Source organism: Asterias rubens, chromosome 1 (assembly GCF_902459465.1).
Source record: "Asterias rubens chromosome 1, eAstRub1.3, whole genome shotgun sequence".
Lineage (NCBI taxonomy): Eukaryota > Metazoa > Echinodermata > Asteroidea > Forcipulatida > Asteriidae > Asterias > Asterias rubens.
The window spans coordinates 14,213,763-14,234,093 of record NC_047062.1 but is presented as its reverse complement, the minus strand read 5'-3'; the positions used below and the strand labels follow the sequence as shown (position 1 = coordinate 14,234,093).

Sequence of the window (20,331 nt, the reverse complement as noted above, 5' to 3'; positions counted from 1 at the left end):
GTGTAATCCTGAGTTTTTTACCCCAAATTCAGGGTTTGCTGTTCTGAATTGACGACTTTAAAATGAGTGGAATCCGGTTTGCATCGGACATGGAGAACCCTGTGTAAGTCAGTCTATTTTTTATGCCTCAAATTGATTTATCAACGAGGAAACTTTTACAAAGTGACAGAGGTCAAAATAGCGGAGATTGAAAGAGAACAGGTGATGGTGGCGACTCCAGGAATACTCCCCCGTTACAATCTAAGGTTGAAGTGGCCACGGACGCAAGTCTATGCCGAATGATGATGAAACCTTTTCACAAAGGAAAATATGGCTTTACATCACGACTGCTTTATTATAAGAACCATTTATCAGGCCTGGCAACCGCATCAACCATGCCATCAATGGGTCAAGCATACTAACCCAGCTTTAATAACAAAAGAAACAATTTGTTGTTCCCTTCTTTCCTGTTAACAGTCCAGTTGGATCCAAGGCCAAACCAAGAAAGAGGCGATCCTCTGTAAGTAGTTGTTAAAATATTGATACTTCATAAAATGCAGTCTCTAGTGTTAGGGTTTTTTCTTCTAATTCACTTACATAGTGAACACTGTAATTTGTTTACAAAATGTATGTATGGAAATGCTTGACATTATAAGAAGTCTTTCTAAGTTTCATATTCAGATGAAAAACATATAGATTGTTTATTTGGTTTAAGTTAACAATGTTTTACAATCAAATTTTTAACAATGCTTTGTTTTATAACTAATCCAACCGACTTTATATTTATCTTGAAATGTATTTGATAACTTGCTTGTTATTTTTTTTCTCAATTACTGTTTGATAACACTGAAGAACCTTATAAATGAGTTTAATAATTTTACTGTTTCGATGACCTTTATAAATGGCTTTCCTCAACACCAACATTTTAAAGTAATAATGTTTTGTTTGGTTTTGTGCAGATTTTGAAGTCTCCATCAAGAAATGCTCTTCATGACTTGGATCTCAATACTGGGGAAGAGCGAGATACAACCAGGTACGGTAGTTTAAAACATGTATGGTCTTAATCTTGGAAAGTTTTATTATATTGCTGTTTTTCTTTCTTCTCAAAAACTATAATGCACAGGTCGAATATTTGTGTCTGTTTTTGGGGGGCCTGCAGTTTCTTTTGAAACTCGCTATCACAGAGACGAAGGACTTGGTTTTTTTTTAATGATCAAACCGGTAGACTTCTGTTTGTGGCAAAACCTTTGAAATGTAACATGCCACATGTACTTCTTCAGGGAGTGTCATCTCCATGATTTATATGATCCAATAATCCGGTTTGGGGGTTTCTATATAATCCCTGTTTTATTTGTTTATTCGTTTAGTTATTACACATGCAACAGCACAATTAATGCCAGTAACAGGATGAATAAGAAACAAGGAGAAATGTTCAGTTGTAGATGTTGAGGGAAAACCTCAAACAGTGGAATCCAGGAGGATTATCTTAATTTTATAAATTCTTCTTAAATTTGTACAACCATGACCAAAGGAGCACAGTGAAGTTTTTTGTATTGCTGACGGTGCATAGAGTCTGCAAATCCCTTGAATTGTAACATCTTTGAGGTTCTGGGTCTAGAAGAAGCAGGAACCCAGATCAGCGAGTCATTTTCAGCAGTCTTCACAAATATCAAGTTTTATCCCTAAATTGTATTTTTGTTTCCACTTTGCAGTCATGCCAAGAAGAAGAAGCGCCTGTCATCAAGAAGAGTCAGCTTTGCCAACACGTATCAAGTCCAGTAAGTATTGATATCTTATAATATTAATAATAGTTAGGTTTTATATAGCGCTTTTCACGCCCAAAGGTCTCATACAATCATTTACTTTTTACATTATTTCATTGAAGTTTTGGTTGATTTTTTTGGCCCGTTGAATACAAAGCTTCATGATTAATTGTTAATAATTGTTTCATGACATCCAGCCATGAAACAATCTATTGGCTTTATAAGTGCAGTGTCTTTGTGCATTGAACTACCCCGATGGAATTCTAATGAAGATTTTGTTTTCTCTCATTCTCGCTCTGTCCAATCGCAGAGAATTTCTGACTGCACAGCAGCTGAACATTTTGGAGGATACAAAGGCTGAACAAGAAGACACTCAGCCGTTCTCTCCCGAGAAGATAGACCAGCAAGCAGCACCAGCAAACAGCACATTAGCTCCTCCTATTTTAGGGTTTGTTCTTAAACTGTTTAAGTAGCTAGCCAGCAGTAAGCTTGGGCGGGTTTTGATTGTGTGGTATATCGTTGACAGAAACCGTGGTATTCTGAACAGGGCAAAAAAAAGAAAAAACCACCCAGCTTCTAAGCTTGAGCGGTTCCAGAAATTTGGGGCTCGGTTCCGAAAAAAAGCTTGGTTCTGAGTCATACCCGGTTCCACTCTATATAAAACATAAGCCGCCCATCCCGAGCTCACACACACACAATTGAGCCGATCTATTTTAACTGAAAATAACCAAGTTAATCAGACATCGGTCCCGAGCTCACACACACACAATTGGAGCCGATCTATTTTTAACGAAAATACCAGAATACCCACCCCAAGTCAATCAGACATAGTGCCACCAAGCACCTATTCTCCCTGCATTTAAACAAGTCTTTTATTTGCCGACAGTACGCCCGTAGTGCAGTATGTCCGTAGTGCAGTACGTCCGTAGTTTAGTACGTCCGCAGTGCAGTACGTCCGCAGTGCATGCAGTGTGACGTCTCTGTACATACAAGTGTACATGCCTGTACATGCATACACTACTATGCATACAGTACTGTGTGTTTTGTGCATGGGACAAGCTTTTATGAATATGGATATATCGGCAGCCAATCACAATGTGCTGTCTGTTTGGACTTTGGACTCTGTATATCTCAGCATGCATGAGATATACAGGTGGTGGTTGTAGATGCCTATGCATTAGAGGGGGCTGTGCACTGTGTGTTGTAATGCAGCCACATGTGATTGTTGATACTCATGTCGGCTTGAAGCCTTTGCACAGTGTATCTGCGGTCACCGCTTTCAACATCAAGCCTCAATTACTGGAGCCGGTTCGTCCCAGGATCGGCTCCACAGAGTCTTTTATAACTGGGACTCGGTCTTTTAAAATCGGAACCGACAAAAGCGGGTACCCGGTTCCACTGAAGAGTGGAACCGCGGGTCCGGTTTTCAATTTGGAACCGGGTAGAACCGGGTAACCGAAGGAACCGCCCAAGCCTACCAGCTTCACCCACTTGACTGAATTAAGGTTTTTATCATGGTTATTTAACAAGATGCCAGCACTGATTAGGACAAGTAGATTCATTTGTTCATACAAAATTTTAATTTTTCTGCACAGAATCTTTCTTGTGCAAACTTAAGGTTATACTTTCAGAATGTTTTTTTCCATTGTATCTATTATACAAAAAAAGAAATAAGCTGTTACAAAAATGCAAATAATTGACAACTCCACCCTAATAAAGTCTCGCATTGAGGCCATTACAATTTTTTTTTTCTATCGTATTTTCACTGAACTAGGAGGCTAACTACACATTTCTAAATCGGTTTTTGTCAATGACCATTGTTTCTTTTCTCTACTATTAGGTCATCATCTGATGTTTCTCAATCACGCCAGCCTGATACATCTGTTGGACCCGGGCATTGCATCAGAGGTGAAAAGTTCACTACAACCCTTTGAGCCGAAGTCGTGAATTACTTTGACTGCACTATACCCTGCTTGAGCCCCAGTGGCGACTTTTATTCGACTGTGCACTATACCCTAATTGAACCTCAATGGCGGTTTAAGGCAGTAAAGATAAAACACAAAAAGCGCTTTCGCCGAGCACAAAGGTTATAAAGCTGTAGTTTTGTCCAAACTTGTGGTTGCCCAATGATGGGCACACTGAAACCAAACTAATGGATTGATGACTAAAATGTCTGGTCACATATCGGTGATATGGTTAGTTACTCTATTCTCATTATTATTTGTTCAACTAGAGAATGGGAATTAAATTATGCTTCCTAAAACCTATAACTTGTCATACGTATAAGATACAGACGTTAAGCACGCCCGTTATATAAAACCCATTTAAGAATATTTTTGTTATTTTCTTTTAGGTCTTGACATTCTTCTATCTGGTCCAATAAAGAAACAGTCCGCGACGGAATCCTTCCCAAAGATGCTGCACTGTCCAGAAGGGAGCATCATAGAGCCTCCTGTGGGGGCCATGTACCCAAGTGATGGCACAGCTCACTTGCCTTCGATTGACGAAGATTGTGAGGTATCCATGGAAAGACACGGGCCTGAGACGAACACCAACGAGAGATCAGATCTGAAAGATGCGCAACAAAATTGGCCAGGGCTGACAATTAACCCTGACACTGCCGGCTTGATTGGACCAGCTTACCACTGCAGGCTCCCGGTAAATGAATCCTTGAGCAGCTCCCATCATGGCTCTTTGAGTGCTTCGTCGGCTGACCAAAGCAAAGACCAGATCTTTGATCTTCATGACACTTTGTATTTTGAATCTACCAGCGGTCGTGATCAGTTCTTGTCAGTTTTTGCAGATTTAGGGGAAGGCAAGCAACTAGAGGAACCTGTTTTTGCGAAGAAAGACACCTCCTCTTTTCTGAAATCTTTCATGGGTTCAGGCGACACACTGGCTTCACAAAGTCCCCCGAAGAAACAGGATAACTTCTTGCCAGTTTTTGCAGATTTGGGGGAAGGGAGGCAACTAGAAGAACCTGGTTTTGCAAAGAAAGATACCTCCTCTTTTCTAAAGTCCTTCATGGGGTCAGGCGACACATTGGCTTCACAAAGTCCCTCAAAGAAACGGGATACAAAGAGCTTCTTAAACTCCTTGTTTGGGACTGAAGAGAATCAGCGCTTCAATGAGACCAACCAATCCACAATCACTACATCAAGGTTAGATGAACACACCTCCATTTTTGACCAGAATGCCTTGGCATCAGAAATGGAATTCACAACTTGTGTCAGCAACAAGGAAACAGAGGGATGTCGGAGAATGGACCCTAGTGCTTTCTTTAAGTCTCTGATTCAAACGGAATCAAGAGGTAGTTTGGACTCTTCTGGGCATTCAACATTTCCAAGCGATGACAGCCAGAAAACACGCGTCTTTGGCCAGACTGAGGCTACAGGTGCTATGGACTTCACTACGTGCATCAGTGGTGTGATCAAAGAAGCCGGTAGCGTTCTTCATGTGTCTAATCAGCAAGATGTAACGATGAGATTTGGAGAAGACCCTGCTGCCAACATGGAGCTCACTCAGTGTATGGATGCTTCGCAAAAGAAGCCTACTTGCTCCGTTCAGAAGCCTAGTGGTCGAGTGGGTAGGCCGCTTGAAGATATCACCAGGATATTTGACGGACAGATGGGTGGAGGTGAGATGGAACTGACGACGTGTGGTGTCATTGCCGACTCTTATAACAGCTCAAAAGCTGGAAATGGGCAAAAGAACATCTTGAATTACAAAGATGCAGATAGTGCTGTGACGTCTTGTTTGGAGGGCCAGCCCTTTCCACTAAGCGTGCATAAGAATGACAACACCCGAATCTTTCATCATACAGAAACCGCCACTGGCATGGAGATGACAGTGTGCTTGGAAGGTAAACCCTTCCCACTACAATTATCTGAAAATGGCTCCAGTGCAGATTTATCTAAGAATCTTGAGAAAACCAGAATCTTCCAAAGCAACGAAGGCACAGCTGCCATGGAGATGACAACTTGCCTAGAGGGGCAGCCCTTCTCTCTGAAATCGCAAGTCAGTATCTCCGGTAACAACTCTCATAAGACCCTTGAGAAAACCAGAATCTTCAATTGTGATGAAACCACAGCTGCCATGGAAATGACAACTTGCCTAGAGGGTAAACCGTTTACTCAAAAATCACAAGGAAATCCTCCAAGCATAGATTCTTCGTCGGACCTACAACAAGATGCTAAAGCCCCCAACTTCCCTCATTCAATTTTAGAGGTAGACGTTACAAGATTGTTCAGTCCGAACGATACATCTTGTGGGATGGACATGACAGAGTGTATGGATGAGAGACCACCTTCTTCTCTCTCAGGGGCAGTCGACAAAACTCGGGGGAACTCAAGAAGCCCAGTTGATGAGAAGACTGAAGCATTCTGTGGTATTCCATTTATTGGATCACCTTTTGATGAGGATGACCCATTTGAGGTTGATAAGACCAAAGTGTTTAAGCCAGAGGACACTGCTGGTATGGACTTCACAGCCTGTGTTGGAGGGTTGCTCCCTAAAACAAATCCTTCAAAGGTGACCGATTTTGGAGAACAATCTGTAATTGCTAGAAAGACAACCTCATCTCAAAAGTTGAATGATGAAGGTCAAGGCCATGGATTAACGCTTGGGTCTGATAAGGTTCAAGATGATTGCACAAGGAGATTCGCATCAGCAGACAACACTGCCAGAATTGAGTTGACAACTTGCGTCGCTAGTGAGGTATCTTATACCCCAGCTGGCACTGACGATAATCTTCCACGAGGCGGGCAAGGTGAGAGCACACAGATATTTTCTCAAGGAGAAACAGCACAGATGGAACTGACATCTTGCCTCAGTCAACTGCAACCACTGCCCGCGCTGGCTTCTCTTTCAAGCAAAAAATCCCCACGTAAAGCCCCCATGGATCAGACTACTAGAATGGAAATCACAGCCTGTATCGGTGGGATTTTTCCAATAATGTCATCGGATCCGTCTCAGACTGACCATCAGCAAGACAAGACCAGGGTGTTCAGCCCAGTGGATCATGCAGCTGGCATGGAGATGACCCAATGCATTGGAGGTCTTGATTTGCATTCTGTTGAGAGAGGAGGACAGTCTGAAAACCTCAAAGAGCACACACGAGTGTTTACTTCAGAAGACACCGGTAAGATGGAGATGACGAGCTGCATCGGCGGCCTGCTCCCGCAGCCGTCAGGGATTGACAGCTTGGAAGCAGGGAGTAGAGAGTTACAACCCAGCCACTTACACCTACCTACGATGGTTTGGACCGGAATGTCTACTGAGCAAGCTGTTCCTCAGGACCAGACCCGTATCTTTACATCTGAAAACACTGCATCCATGGACATGACTACGTGCATAGGAGGAGTTTTTGGAAAAGGAATACCACAGTCCGGCAATTTTTCTTCACAAGAAACCTTACCTGATGCCCCGGACAGTCTTCCGGATCAAACGCGCCTCTTTACCCGCGACAACACAGGAAAAATGGAACTGACAACTTGCATTGGGGGAATTAATGGCAGCTGCCTCACACAGCAGAAATCTGCAGATGTTTGTCAGGAGTCCAGCCAGAAAGGTCACCCTCTCCCGGATACAACATGTATCTCCACTCATGACGACACAAATAAGATGGAGATGACTCAATGCGTTGGTGGGATTCACAACAAAGCCGTTGAGCTGTCTACTGGTGCACACAGCGTTGAAGAATCAAGTAGTTCTATAGATCAAAGAGAAATGGGCAGAGAGGCGTATAGCAATGCCTCAAAGAAAGCGAAGCTGTCAGAGGAAAGAAGTGTTGAAACCTTAGAGAAGAGTATCTCTCAAGAAGGCCAGGTTTTTCCTGTGGATCAGGTTCATCAAGATCAGACAAGAATATTCACATCTGAGGATACGGCAGCCATGGAAATCACTCGCTGCATGGATCAAATTCCGGCTTCCTCTGGGGACAACATGGCCCCAGCATGTGTCGCTGCGGATGGTATAAAGCAGGAAACGATACTCCAGTCCACTCTTGGACAGCTGCTGACTGACGCCGACACACTTGCACACCAAGTTGACCGCCCATCCAAACGTGATTCAGATACCTTTACAATCGATCCAGCATCTGGTGTCATCAAGGCCTCTGAGCAAACAACCAGACGATCTGACACCTACACCCTGGACACCTCACCGGAAACCTCTGCCGTTGTTGCCAATCCCCCTGCTGCCACCGTTTCCCAAAGGGATGGCTCCAGGTCCTCATCAACATCAGACACAAGTAAACGAGGCAGTTGTGAGGGAGAGGAGGAAAGTCGAGATATGATAGGGGAGCTGATTCAGTGGGGTAGCTTGGACTCTGCAGCTGAGGGTATCGATGATGAACAACCCATGTGGGTGGAGAACACGGAGGATTTTGCCCAGTTGTCGACCCAGGCTGGACTCGCTAGTATCATACTAATGGAAAAGAAGGATCACACAGGTAACTAGTGTTCAATTTCTTCTGTTTTTTTTTTTTCCTTCACACTTTGAGCACTTGTGGTTTATTTGATTCTCGATCTATAGAAATTAAGTATTGGGTACAGGCCTTGAATTTCGTTCTTGAACAGGCACAGCAATTTTCCCCTGTTAAAGGTCAAATTACAAAAAAAACCACAAATAATTACAAAATAAGGGGACATTTTGAATTTGTATTGGAACTTGAGAGCACAGCCGTCGATTTCACAAAGAGTTAGGACTCGTCTTATCTCGAGTTAGGACGAGTAACTCTTCCTGACTTAGGATTAATCTTAAGGTCTGCATGCTACAGTGCAGGGTTGGGACTCGTCCTAAGTCCTAAGATTAGTCTTAAGTTGGGAAGAGTTTTGTGAAATCGCCGGCAGGTCACTGTGGATTATTTTGAGGCCTACGAGTATAACAACCATCAAGTAAACCTTGTTATAAGTGTAACAAATTTTATATCTTTAAAAAATAATTCAATAATATCTTTTCCCAGATTAAATTGTTGATATCATCTCTAATGTTGAGTCTTATTCCTCTATTTTATTTTCCTAAACTTCACATTGTATTCAATCCATCTCTTTCTCTCTCCAAAACGCAGCTTCAACAACTTCCCACGCATTTCCGACCTTTAGCAATGACAATGGTCAAGGTGTGATTCTCACATCTGAGATTCAAGATACTGAGGACACAAAGAGCCCCGATCCCAGCATAGAGACAAATGAGATGATGTCGTCACCTGACTCCAATCTGCAAAATGAGAATCCCATGTCTGTAAGCTATGAAGTTAAAAGTGCCGTCTCTTATAGTTTGGGTGTTTATAAATGCTTTGTTCTGAGAAATTCAATCGGTATTCTTCATGAAGAAACACTTTCTTTATGAAGAAACTTCTGAGTTACTTTACATCACAGAAATTATGACGGTGTTCTAAATGTGTTTTATCCCCCCCCAAAAAAAAAAAAAAAAATAATAATAATAATAATAATAATAATAATAATAATAATAAAAGAATAAAATAAATAAATACATATGTAAATAAATAAAATACAATTTTTTTAAAAATTGGTTTTAGAAAACCAGTTTCCCTCGGCCTAGCGTTTTACTTTTAACTTTTGCTTTTTTCAAAGTGGATGTTTTTGCTTTAATCTCTGTCTTTTACCCCTTTTTCTCCCAGCTACTGTCTAGTGAAAACTTTAGATCTAAAATTTTGTCCCACACCTGGAAATAAGTTCTTGCCTCTCAGACAGGATCTGAAACCTTCAAAACTTTATTGTAGACTTCTCATCAACTACCCATACTGAAATTGTTTTCATTACAGAGCTCATGTTCGTCAGAACCAGTATCAATGCAGGACTTTCTAAGTTTTGTGACTATCAATGTGAAGAAGGGTCGTCGTAGTGTCCTACCAGCCATCCCAAAGGTAAGTAGTTTACAGTTGCTGCTTGTAAAACAAAAAAACAGTCATTGAAGTTGTTGTGTTAAGAACCAAATATTCAGCTCCAGGGTCCGATTTCTTAAAGCTGCTAAGCACAAAAATATGCTTAGCATGAAATTTTTGCCGTGATAAAAAGAGGATTACCAACCAATTTTCCATTTGTTACATATTAGCTTGTTACTTGTATTCAGCTGTTGTTTGCTTATCCTGAAAATCACATGGAATTTTTGTTTGTAATCCTGTTTTTATCAAGGCAAAAATTTCATGCTAAGCAAATTTTTGTGCTTAGCAGCTCTATGAAACTGAGCCCTGGTCTGAGGCGGGATTTGAACCGGGGTCCACAGAGGTGAATGCGGGTGAAAAAACTTAGCCAGTTTGAATGCTTAATTTATTGTGTCTAAATACAAATTGTCTTAATTGTCTTTTGCAGTTGACATCAGCACAGACAATAAGTGACCTACTGGAGAATCGCTTTCTCATCCAACCAAGGAAAGTGTTGTACGAATGGGCCATTAACCATCTGTCAACATCCATTGACAAGTAAGTCGTTAATTCCTGGCACATTTTAAAGGTAGGGTCCATTGGTAGGGTCATAGATTTGTTTTGTGTCAAGGTAAAGCTGATCTATAGGCAACCACCCTCAGAAATTTGAGAAACGATTTATGCATGAACCGTTTCTCTGATTCAAATGTTTTGAGGTGAAAAATTATCAAAGCCATATTACTTAGAAGGGACTTCTTTTCTCAAAATAGTTTATGCTTTCAATAGCTGCAGTGAGTCCTGCCAAGTACATTTTTATGGTAATTTCAAAGTGCCAAAACGAGTACATCTATATTACGTTTGGTTTTTACCCATACACCGATGTGTGTTAGCACTGTATACTCAGTACTTTCCCAAGTCCTGTGAAAAATTATCACAGGCATATTACTCGGGTGGGATTCGAACCCACGACCCTTGCAACTCTAGTGCAGTGTCTTACCAACTAGACTACCGAGGTTGCCCGGTAGCTAGAGGCAGTCCGATGCAAATTTAACATCTATTATATGAGTACATCTATATTTTTGTGTGTCTGTGTTTAGGATGCAGGATGAAGTGAATGAGCAGGAGCAACGTCTGTCGGAGAATAACCCAACAGTTGTGACTCAAGTACAACACGCATCTCCTGAACATGTATGTATAAAAACAATCATTATCAAGAACCCCCTAGGGTGGGTCCCTAAGAGAGCGGTATTTCTCAACCTGTGATTGCGTTACTTTGTCAGACTTTGTGTGGATAGATCAGGGCCCAATTTCATTGAGCGGCATGCTTAAGTAGAAAATATTGCTTAAATAGTTTTTGCTAAGCAAACATCACAGAATGTACATGAGTAATGTTTTTTGGGGTTAGTAACTATATTTTAAGTAAGTATTATTTTGCTGTGCTAACCTACTTCTTGTGCTTAAGCAGCTCTAAGAAAATGTGCCCTGTTCAAGTCTTGGGCTATATATCTGTATTCAGAATTAGTACAAAAACAAAAATACATAAACAATGATGTATCTTTCCTGGGTTCACAACCTAAAATCTCTTGAATGTTCTTGTTCAACAGGCGGCCGTACTCCATGAGCACATAGAATCTCTGCACAAAGCCTGCAGTAAGATGTCTAAGCGTAGCTTCCAAGAATGGCGACTGAAGATGATCAGCAAGACCCATCAGTCTCTCCAGGTCAGAGAAACCTGTGACATTTGTTTCATTTATGTACTATTTAATTGAATCAGGGGATGTGCTGGGTGTTATTTTTCAGGATTTTGTCGTGGTATCGAGATTTTCTTATAAATCTCTTTGAGTATTAACATTTTCTTGAAAGGGAGAGAGAAATAATTCACCTTTGTGTCAAGCAAGGTGTTGTATTGCTGGTGATGCACAGAGTCTTGTAGACCTGTAAACATATGGGAGGCACAGGATCTAATCTACTATATACAGGCATGATTCTTACTTTTTTAGTCGATGGAAAAATCACAAAAACTTTGATTAATTAGCCCAAAATGTCTGCTAAAGCCTCAACCATGTGAATCTTTTTCAGGATGTTATAACAAATCTCAAATTTTGCATTCTTGTCCAAGTCCTACAAGCAGACCGTATTTTTTTTCAGGAAAAGTTTGGCAGTTAGGTTTGCTCATAAGTTCAGTCAGGTTGGCGCATACCGCAACTCCTTCTCTTTATATTTGTCCACAGTGTGTAGAAGCAGAATTGAATGAGATACTAGCATCGAGATCTTCCTCATCAGACGCATTGGACAAGGCAATGGAAGACCTTAATAAATGTAAATATAACTTTAGTGCTTCTACATAACAAAATGAAGGTGTTACAAAGGATTGGTTGAGCTAACAAAATAGTCCCAGACAGTCTTCATGCTTTGTATGATCAACCATATACATAAAATAACAACCACAGGGAAATTTGGACTAACTTCGTTGTTTGAGTCAGAAATTATAGTGAAAAACCATCCACATTTTCTTGATGTTTCCCCCTTTTTACTGTTTTCCAATCTAGGAAATAATTAATGTTTTTAAGAGCTTCATCTTTTTTGTATAAATTATTTGTAATTTTGTATTTTTATGTGAATTGCCAAAGCCAAATAAATAAAAATAATAATGGCTCTTTAAGAATACATTAAATGGAGTGTACATGTACAACGTCTTGCCACTGAAAGAGTCGATGCTTTCTGTTATTGTCTTTATTCATTAGTTTTGTTGTACAAGCACTTTGATGCCGTTTTGTAGCAATTATTGCACTTTATAAGTTTCTTTCATTGTTTCTATAATTCTGTTAGTAATTTTAATTTCCATTGCACTTCCAGATGAAGACAGCTTGGGTAAAGCCCTGAATAGACTTGAGCAAGTTCAACCACCCAGTCAGGATCAAGTCATGGAGTTTGTTAACAACCAGAAGATGTTGGTCAATAGAACTGCCGAGGTTGACGAGATAAAGAAGACCACAGCTGCACTTGAAAGGTAATCAAATAAAGTTCATTCATTTTTTAATTTTATTAAAGGGAAGGTATACTTTTGGTAATCACGGCAATACAAAAAAGTGCCAACCTTTTGAAATGAAATTTTCACATGTTTAGTTTATCTACATTTATATTTGATTAAAGACCCTGGACACTATTGGTAATTGTCAAAGACCAGTCTTCTCACTTGGTGTATCTCAACATATGCATAAAATAACAAACCTGTGAAAATTTGAGCTCAATCGGTCGTCGAAGTTGCGTTATAATAATGAAAGAAAAAACACCCTTGTCACACGAAGTTGTGTGCTTTCTGATGCTTGATTTCCATGTCTCAAAATCAAATTCGTGGAAAATTACTGATTTCTCGAAAACTTTGTCACTTCAGAGGGAGCTGTTTCTCACAATGTTTTATACCATCAACCTCTCCCCATTACTCGTAATCAAGAAAGGTTTAATGATGATAATTATTTTGAGTAATTACCAATAGTGTCCACTGCCTTTAAAACAATCGAAACAAAGGTATACTTTGCCTTTAAAGCAATTATCCCTCGGGTGCCTTCTGGGTACTATTCACAGTCATTCATTATTAGGGAGTTTTATGTTTCAGCCAAACATTGTCTTTTTCAGCACAACAAAGATTCATCCCAAGTACTGTCGTAGAAATTGAGGGACGACCGTCCTCAAAGCCGACGCATGCGCAGATGACATGTCATCATTACCGTCGCAGAAACATCGTCGTCGAAAACAAAAACTCCCTATTGCCCTCCACAGGAGGGCCATATATGCCAGGAGTACCGGTTGTGACACTAGTCTAAAGGAAGACACTTACCATTATTGCTTTGTCAATGTGTTGTGTAACGCACGTAAAAGAATCCAGAGCACTTATCGAAAAGAGAAGGGGTTCGCCTTGGTGTTTTTGGTTTGATTGGCTGCGTGTTGTCTCAACAGCACCTTGTATAACCAGTACATGGTGCTGTGTAAAGGGACAAGTCTCGTACTCAAAGCTCCGAAATACCTTACAGAAAAATACTGAATGTTGATGCATCGTGAGCGTCACTGAGTAATTGATATGAGCACTATATAAGATGCCACTATTATTATTTTTACTATTAGTCTGTGTTTCTTTAACATTATTTAGCAATGCTGCGATTGATATAACAGGAATCCTTGCATTGATTGAACGCACAGAAGTTCAGTTGACTCTACTTTGTAAACCCTTGCTAGCTACAGTTGCGTCTCAGAATTCATAGCTTCAATAACCTTTCAATCTAAATAAAAAAGGAGTATTATACTAAGCGCCTTGAGTACCTTCTTGGTAGATACATGCTTTAAATAAGACTTTGGTATTAATATTATTGTTAAAAATAATAATAATAACAAATTCTTATATAGCGCATTTCACAATAAACCGTATCAATGCGCTTCACATTAGTCCTCTTGTCATTGGGCCAATAACTTCCCTTTATTCTTTCTCACTTCTCTATAGGGATTATACAGCCCCGAGCTGCCATGGCGCTCCGAAGGCTTTTTTATTCACAATATCAACCTCTACCCTCGCAGGTACTCATTTATACTCCTGGGTGAAGAGAAGCAATTATAGTAAAGTATCTTGCTCAAGGACACAAGTGCCACGACCGGGATTCGAACCCACACACCGATGACTTAACCACCAGAACTTGAGTTCGATGCTCTAAACCACTCGGCCACGACACTCTACAAGTATTAGCACTACTTCTTTTACTTTTATTAGTACTTCTTCTATTTTCAGTGAATCTGTGAGACTCAAGTCAGAGATTGAGCTGTACAGGAAGGAGCTCGTTGATGTGAGAGAGGAAGAGAGGTTGATTGAGAGTCAGGTCACATCAGAAGATGGCCTCCAAGATGCTCTGGTTAAGCTAGCGGATCTCCATTGGTGAGTTGTGTTGCTGCTGTGAGACCGTACCTTTAAGCCTGATTCCCACTTCACACACAAATGTTCATGACACAAGCTAAAGACCGTATTGAATATGACGTCACCTTTCAAAGCTGCCCTACAACATGGCGTCTGTGAGCTTGTGCGTGGAGGGTGTGCGTACGTGTGCCATGTAGAAAGCCAACTGGTACTGCTGCGTGCTTCATTGATGTATGTGTTAAAACGCGCATACGGTTTGCCCTGCAAGATGGCGACTTTCGTAGAAAGAAAGGGGTTATTCAATACGGTCTATTGTGTCCAGCGCCGTTTTCCAAGTGTGACTCAAGAAAAACACTTTTGGCTTTCAATTCTTCACATGACCTTCACTTTCAAAACTTGTGTGTGAAGTAAATATGAACCAGGCTTACAGAGTACAACCATAATCGTGACCTTCACAGCAAATATAGATATGGAACTAATTTCTTTTTTAAATTGTAATGATCACTAACTTGACTATTATGCATTTTTGTATGGTTTTGTTGCGGTTCTTTTGCATTTTTTACCTGAGTGTATTTTAATGTGCACTTTCCTTGTTCAACCTTTGCATATTTCTTTTCGTGTGTAATATTTTTTATAGTTTTGATGGGGGTCATGATACTAAGTTTTATATACTGCTTTTCACAAATGTTCACTGCATGTTTTAAAAGGTTTTGTAGTTTATGTGTTCTTAACATTTATTTTAAAAAAAAACTTGCTGTACATTGAAATGCTTTACTTGATGTTTTTAAACTCAATACATTTTATGTATTCTTAATATTTATTTGTTTTAACTTGCTGTACAATGAGTCACTTTTGAACTTTGGGTCACTTGACTCAGTAAAATGTTGTGAATGAAAATAGACAACAATTTTTTTTTGTAATTTTTAGTTTGCAACCGTGGAGGTTGAGGAAACAGTCTGAAGAGGAGCTAGTCTTTACTTTCCTGGAGGAATCCTTGGTCTTTGCCATCAAACTAGGAAAGAAGATTGGTAAGTTGAACTCAAGAATATATGTATAAAAAAACAGTAGGAATTCAGCATTTGTGACATAATGACTGCTGGGTGTTCAGGTTTGGGGAAAAAAGAATGTGTGACTTTTTAAATTGTTTTGATTTGTGGTTTCATGACTCAAGATTAAAAATTTGCGATTTATACAACAGGTTATAAAACTAATTGTGTAGTTTGAAATCAAATGTTTGAAGGAGTTGGACACAATTTCATGGAGCTAGTTAAGCACACAATATTGCTTGTACATTTTCTGCTAAATAAATATAAGCAGGATACTTATTCACGAAAGTTCTTAGAAAATGTTGATTCTGGACGATCTTTTGTAATTGATGTATATTTTGTTTTACCTGAAATAAACACATTGTTTAACAAAAAATTTGTTTATTTGATTTATTTGCTTCATAAATCTGTGAACTCTTCAGAGGGCAGTGGTGGGGGCAACAGCGAAATATCCAGCCTGCACTTGGACAGCTCTCTTGCTGGTAAGTTATCAAATTTCTCTAATTTTGTAAGCTAATCTCTGTAAGCTGATTCCTATAAGATAGTCTTTGTAAGCTAATCTCTGTAAGATAATATTGATAAGCGTAAACATATTTATACATACCACTTTAGTCTAGGGCTGTTTCAGAGTGCTTGCAATTCTTTGTATCTTTCCTAAGAAAAATTGTGTGTCGTCTGAAATAGAAGGCATGATATTCTTTCTACTTCAGTCTAATGATTTCCAATTTGTTTGCCCTTGGAATAATCCGAAAAATTGTGAATTATTAGGCCTATTAAACTCTAAACCATAACAAACAATTAGGTCAGCCTTTGTACTGAAAAAAAAAACCCAAATTCCTACTTGTATTCAAGGACCAAATATCTTGCTTGAATTGGTCCCCTTATTTGAAGAAAAAAAAAACAGGGCCCAATTTCATAAAGCTGTTGAGCAGATTATTCTGCCAAGCAAATTACAGTGCTAAACAAGAAATAAGTGGGGTATCATTCACAGCATTGGTTAATGTGTGGTTTTCTGTCTGGTAACCTGTTTTCGCTAAGTTTTTGTGCTAACAAGGTTTGTTGCCTGCATGCTGTATGAAGTTTGGACCAGTCCTGTTGATGCTCGATCAGACAGAATATGATGGGATTATTCTGATGCATATTTTGTTCTCCCCTGTCTCTTTATCCCATTAGCTGATAATGGAGTCAGTGCTAATCTTGCTCATAACCTCATCAAGGCAAGCGTTGACGTAACACTCCTACACACAAGACATCCAACCACTGCAACCCTCAAACTGGTATGTCACTATTTATCTGGGCACTCATATTTTTTCTTTTGGTTTTTGGAACCATTTGATTGTTAATCCCATATAAATGTGTACAATATACTAACATGGCAAATTTCATTTAAAAAGTAGGTCAAGTTTTTGAGACGTCCGGAGTGAATATGTCCACACAGGAAGAGAAATCCCTTTTATAGGATTACACAACTTGTGAAACATTACTGACCAATAACATTTCACAAATTCAAAATTTTGGGCTAAGTATAGCCCATGTGACATCACTCGGAAACCAAAACATGATTCGCGCGCATACCGCCAAGCAAAACCTTTGTGTTTTGGCAGCCAGCTAGAAAGTGTATGCAATCTTACCATGACTACGTGTCTTTTTGCCTGGTGAAACATTGCGTATACAGTGTTTTTTCAACAGAGGGCGGTTTGAATGTAAACATAGGTCACATCGTCTATACCTTCCCTTTTAAGCGCAACATTCGCCACCACAAAAAACTGAATTTTTTTTGAAGAATCCACTGGGAACATTATGTGGCTTTTTTAGCAGAATACAATCTGTCAGGTAAAGTTAAAATCAAGTCAAGTCAATGAAATCTTTAACAGATTTTTGAACGGTTCACATCCTCTTCCTGTTTTTTAATAGTTGCTTCAAGACGTGTCTGAGATGGTTGGACAGGCTGATGGCATCGCTGATGAAATAGACAGAGTTAGCTACAGACATGTGGTCACCCTTAACGAGACAAAGTAAGTCAAGTCACATTTTCTATCACCTATCTTTCTCAGTGTTGCTATTTGATCAAGCGTGATTTATCAAATCCATTTGTTGCGATAATTAAAACGTGCCATGTTGACTCTAAAAAGTTGACCAACACAAACAAGTTGACTGATGATTTTTTTTCAATATTTCATAATATGTATATATATTTTGTTCAGTGTGACTGTTGAGTTTTCTAATCTGGATGCGATGGTTAAGTTCTGGGTGACTTTTGGTCTTCGGCCTGGCAGCTACCCCTTTGGTGTCATCTCAACTGACTTCAAGCACAAAATTGGAATACTGAAGTAAGTCGTGTTAAAAGTCAACGCATTTTTTTGTTTGGTGGTCAGCACAGTGTTTTAGTATTCACATATTTTTCTTGGGGATCGTAATACATTGTTTGAAGATTCCCCATGTTCTGCCAAAAGTGGTCCTGTAGCATGCACTGCAGTAAACCTTTCCTCATGTGAAAAGGACCTACTTTAAGACCCCAATTTTTGCTCTTTAAATTCCCTTAAAGGGAAGGTACACGTTTGGTAGATACTCAAAACAAATATTAACTTAAAAACTGACTTGGTAACAAGCATTGGAGAGCTGTTGATAGGTTAAAACATTGTGGGAAATGACTCCCTCTGAAGTAACTTAGTTTTTGAGAAAGAGGTAATTTCTCACTAAAATAATAAAAGACTTCTAGCTGGAAGTCTTTTATTCTTATCTGAAAGCACACAAATTCGTCCAACAAGGGTGTTTTTTCTTTCATCATTTCCTCGCAACTTCGATGACCAATTGAGCCCAAATTTTCACAGGGTTGTTATTTTATGGTTATGATGGGATACACCAAGTGAGAAGACTGGTCTTTGACAATTACCAAACGTGTACCTTCCCTTTAATAAAATATTGTGTTCATGTACATGTGTACATGTAATTTGTGCCCTGCAGCTCTTTTCACAGAGAAAAAAACTCAACCTTTTAAATTCCTTTTATTGTTTTTTTTTTGTCAGGGAGGAAGACATCAAAGAAGAGGTTGGTAAAGTGACGCCTGGATTTGCACATTTCAGTCGACTGGTTGAGAGTATAGACAAAATGATCGACAGATTCATACCCAGCTCTCCTACAATCTGAGCAGGTTCACTCAATAAATGTCATCGAATGCTGTCAACCAATCTTTCAAATGATTTCTCTGTTTTCACTTTTAGATTGAATGTTGAAGTAACTGAATTAATAGTATTGTATATAATTTGTAAGATATTTAAGAGTGCAGATGGTACAAGGACTGGATCAGTGTGGTTGGATGCAGCCAAGAGTTGTTTGATTAAATTATATCGCAAGGTACGACTCTATAGTTGAAGAACCTATGTTATCAGCAGGTTACTTTAATAGTTTGTATGTAAATTTTCACCACATTTTCTGCCAGTTTTACTGGTAAGTTTTGCTCAACTTCCCATTCATAACAAAATGTCACCATTTCCTTGAATTTTTTCCCAATGCTTGAGTCAAGATAAATGGTAATCACTGAATGACCTTATCAGCTCATCAGAACCAAATGGCATGGTACTGCTTACTGCAGAATTCTGCAACGACATTCTATAGAATCACATTGTTTACAGAGTGCTGAACCTGCAGAGTTCTCTGGCCAGCAGTGACATGCAATGGGAGACTTTCTGGGACGATAGAGGGCAGCAGACTTACCGGGTAAATCCATTGTTCTCAGAATTATGCGCATGTTCAGAACTACGTAAACAATGGAAATTTACCCGGTATGTCTGCTGCCACCTAGCGTTGGAAAGTCTCCTATTGGGCTTAGTATCTCATAGATGGGAACACGTCAAAAATGCTTTCAAATAGAATTTTTGATCAGCAGTGAACAGGGTGGACAATTTTGAACAATACTGATTTGTAGTGTACTACTGAGATTTGGTGGTAAAAAAAATCAAATAGAATGAGCATATCAGACAAAATTTACACAGACTATACTGCAGGCCTGATGCTTCGATTTTGAAAGGGGTAAAAGGGCATCAAGGCGTTTTTTCCTCAAGGGCACATCAACAAGGAAACTATGACCAATGTTGACACATTTGTTTGTAATGTTCTGTCCAGCTAATTTACATAAGGTCGACCGCTAAAACTTAAATTTATTTGTGTTGACCTGGAGTTGCTCTTAAAGGCAGTGGACACTATTGGTAATTGACAAGCCAATCAGAAAGACTAGCCTTCACAGTTGGTGTATCTCAACATATGCATATAAAAACAAACCTGTGAAAGTTTAAGCTCAATCGGTCATCGAATTTGCGAGATAATAATGAAAGAAAAAAACACCCTTGTCACACGAAGTTGTGTGCGTTTAGATGGTTGATTTCGAGACCTCAAGTTCTCGAAATCAAATTCGAAAACTATGGCACTTCAGAGGGAGCCGTTTCTCACAATGTTTTATACCATCAACCTCTCCCCATTACTCGTCACCAAGAAAGGTTTTATGCTAATAATTAATTTGAGTAATTACCAATAGTGTCCACTGCCTTTAATTTATTTTATTTGGTTCAGCCGGACTCTGGAGCGCCCGACTGAAATGGCTGTAAGTAATTCCCAATGAAGATGCAATAATAGGAGAGGGTAACACCAAACCCCAATATTGAGCCACACATGTCTTTTATGTCATTCTCAGATAATCAAGTGCATTCACTTCCACTAGTGCCTGCAGTACCAGTCAATGTATGGATTTTATGTATAATAAAT

General features: G+C 39.5%; 1 protein-coding gene and 1 non-coding gene across 2 annotated transcripts; one reads left to right on the top strand and one right to left on the bottom strand.

Annotated features, from left to right (window-relative positions):
• The first annotated feature begins 204 nt into the window (after positions 1–204).
• Positions 205–19,314, top strand: LOC117297806. Its single transcript, XM_033780956.1, has 21 exons — positions 205–245; positions 457–499; positions 939–1,012; positions 1,692–1,757; positions 2,053–2,190; positions 3,583–3,650; positions 4,096–8,193; positions 8,812–8,984; positions 9,529–9,630; positions 10,076–10,185; positions 10,725–10,815; positions 11,232–11,348; positions 11,859–11,946; positions 12,484–12,637; positions 14,405–14,548; positions 15,455–15,555; positions 15,996–16,055; positions 16,747–16,850; positions 17,488–17,588; positions 17,778–17,903; positions 18,600–19,314. Exons 1-21 carry the CDS (start codon positions 205–207, stop codon positions 18,718–18,720), a joined length of 6,120 nt encoding a protein of 2,039 aa, XP_033636847.1. The 3' UTR covers positions 18,721–19,314.
• Trnas-aga lies at positions 10,570–10,642 on the bottom strand. Its single transcript has one exon. It is a non-coding gene; the product is annotated as a tRNA-Ser (tRNA).
• Positions 19,315–20,331: the final 1,017 nt, after the last annotated feature.

Coding starts and splice junctions, on each gene's coding strand:
- LOC117297806 (XM_033780956.1), top strand. CDS start 205: ATGGTGGCGACTCCAGGAATACTCCCCCGTTACAATCTAAG. Junction 10,816..11,231: donor AACACGCATCTCCTGAACAT/GTATGTATAAAA, acceptor CTTGTTCAACAG/GCGGCCGTACTCCATGAGCA. Junction 17,904..18,599: donor CACAAAATTGGAATACTGAA/GTAAGTCGTGTT, acceptor TTTTTTTGTCAG/GGAGGAAGACATCAAAGAAG.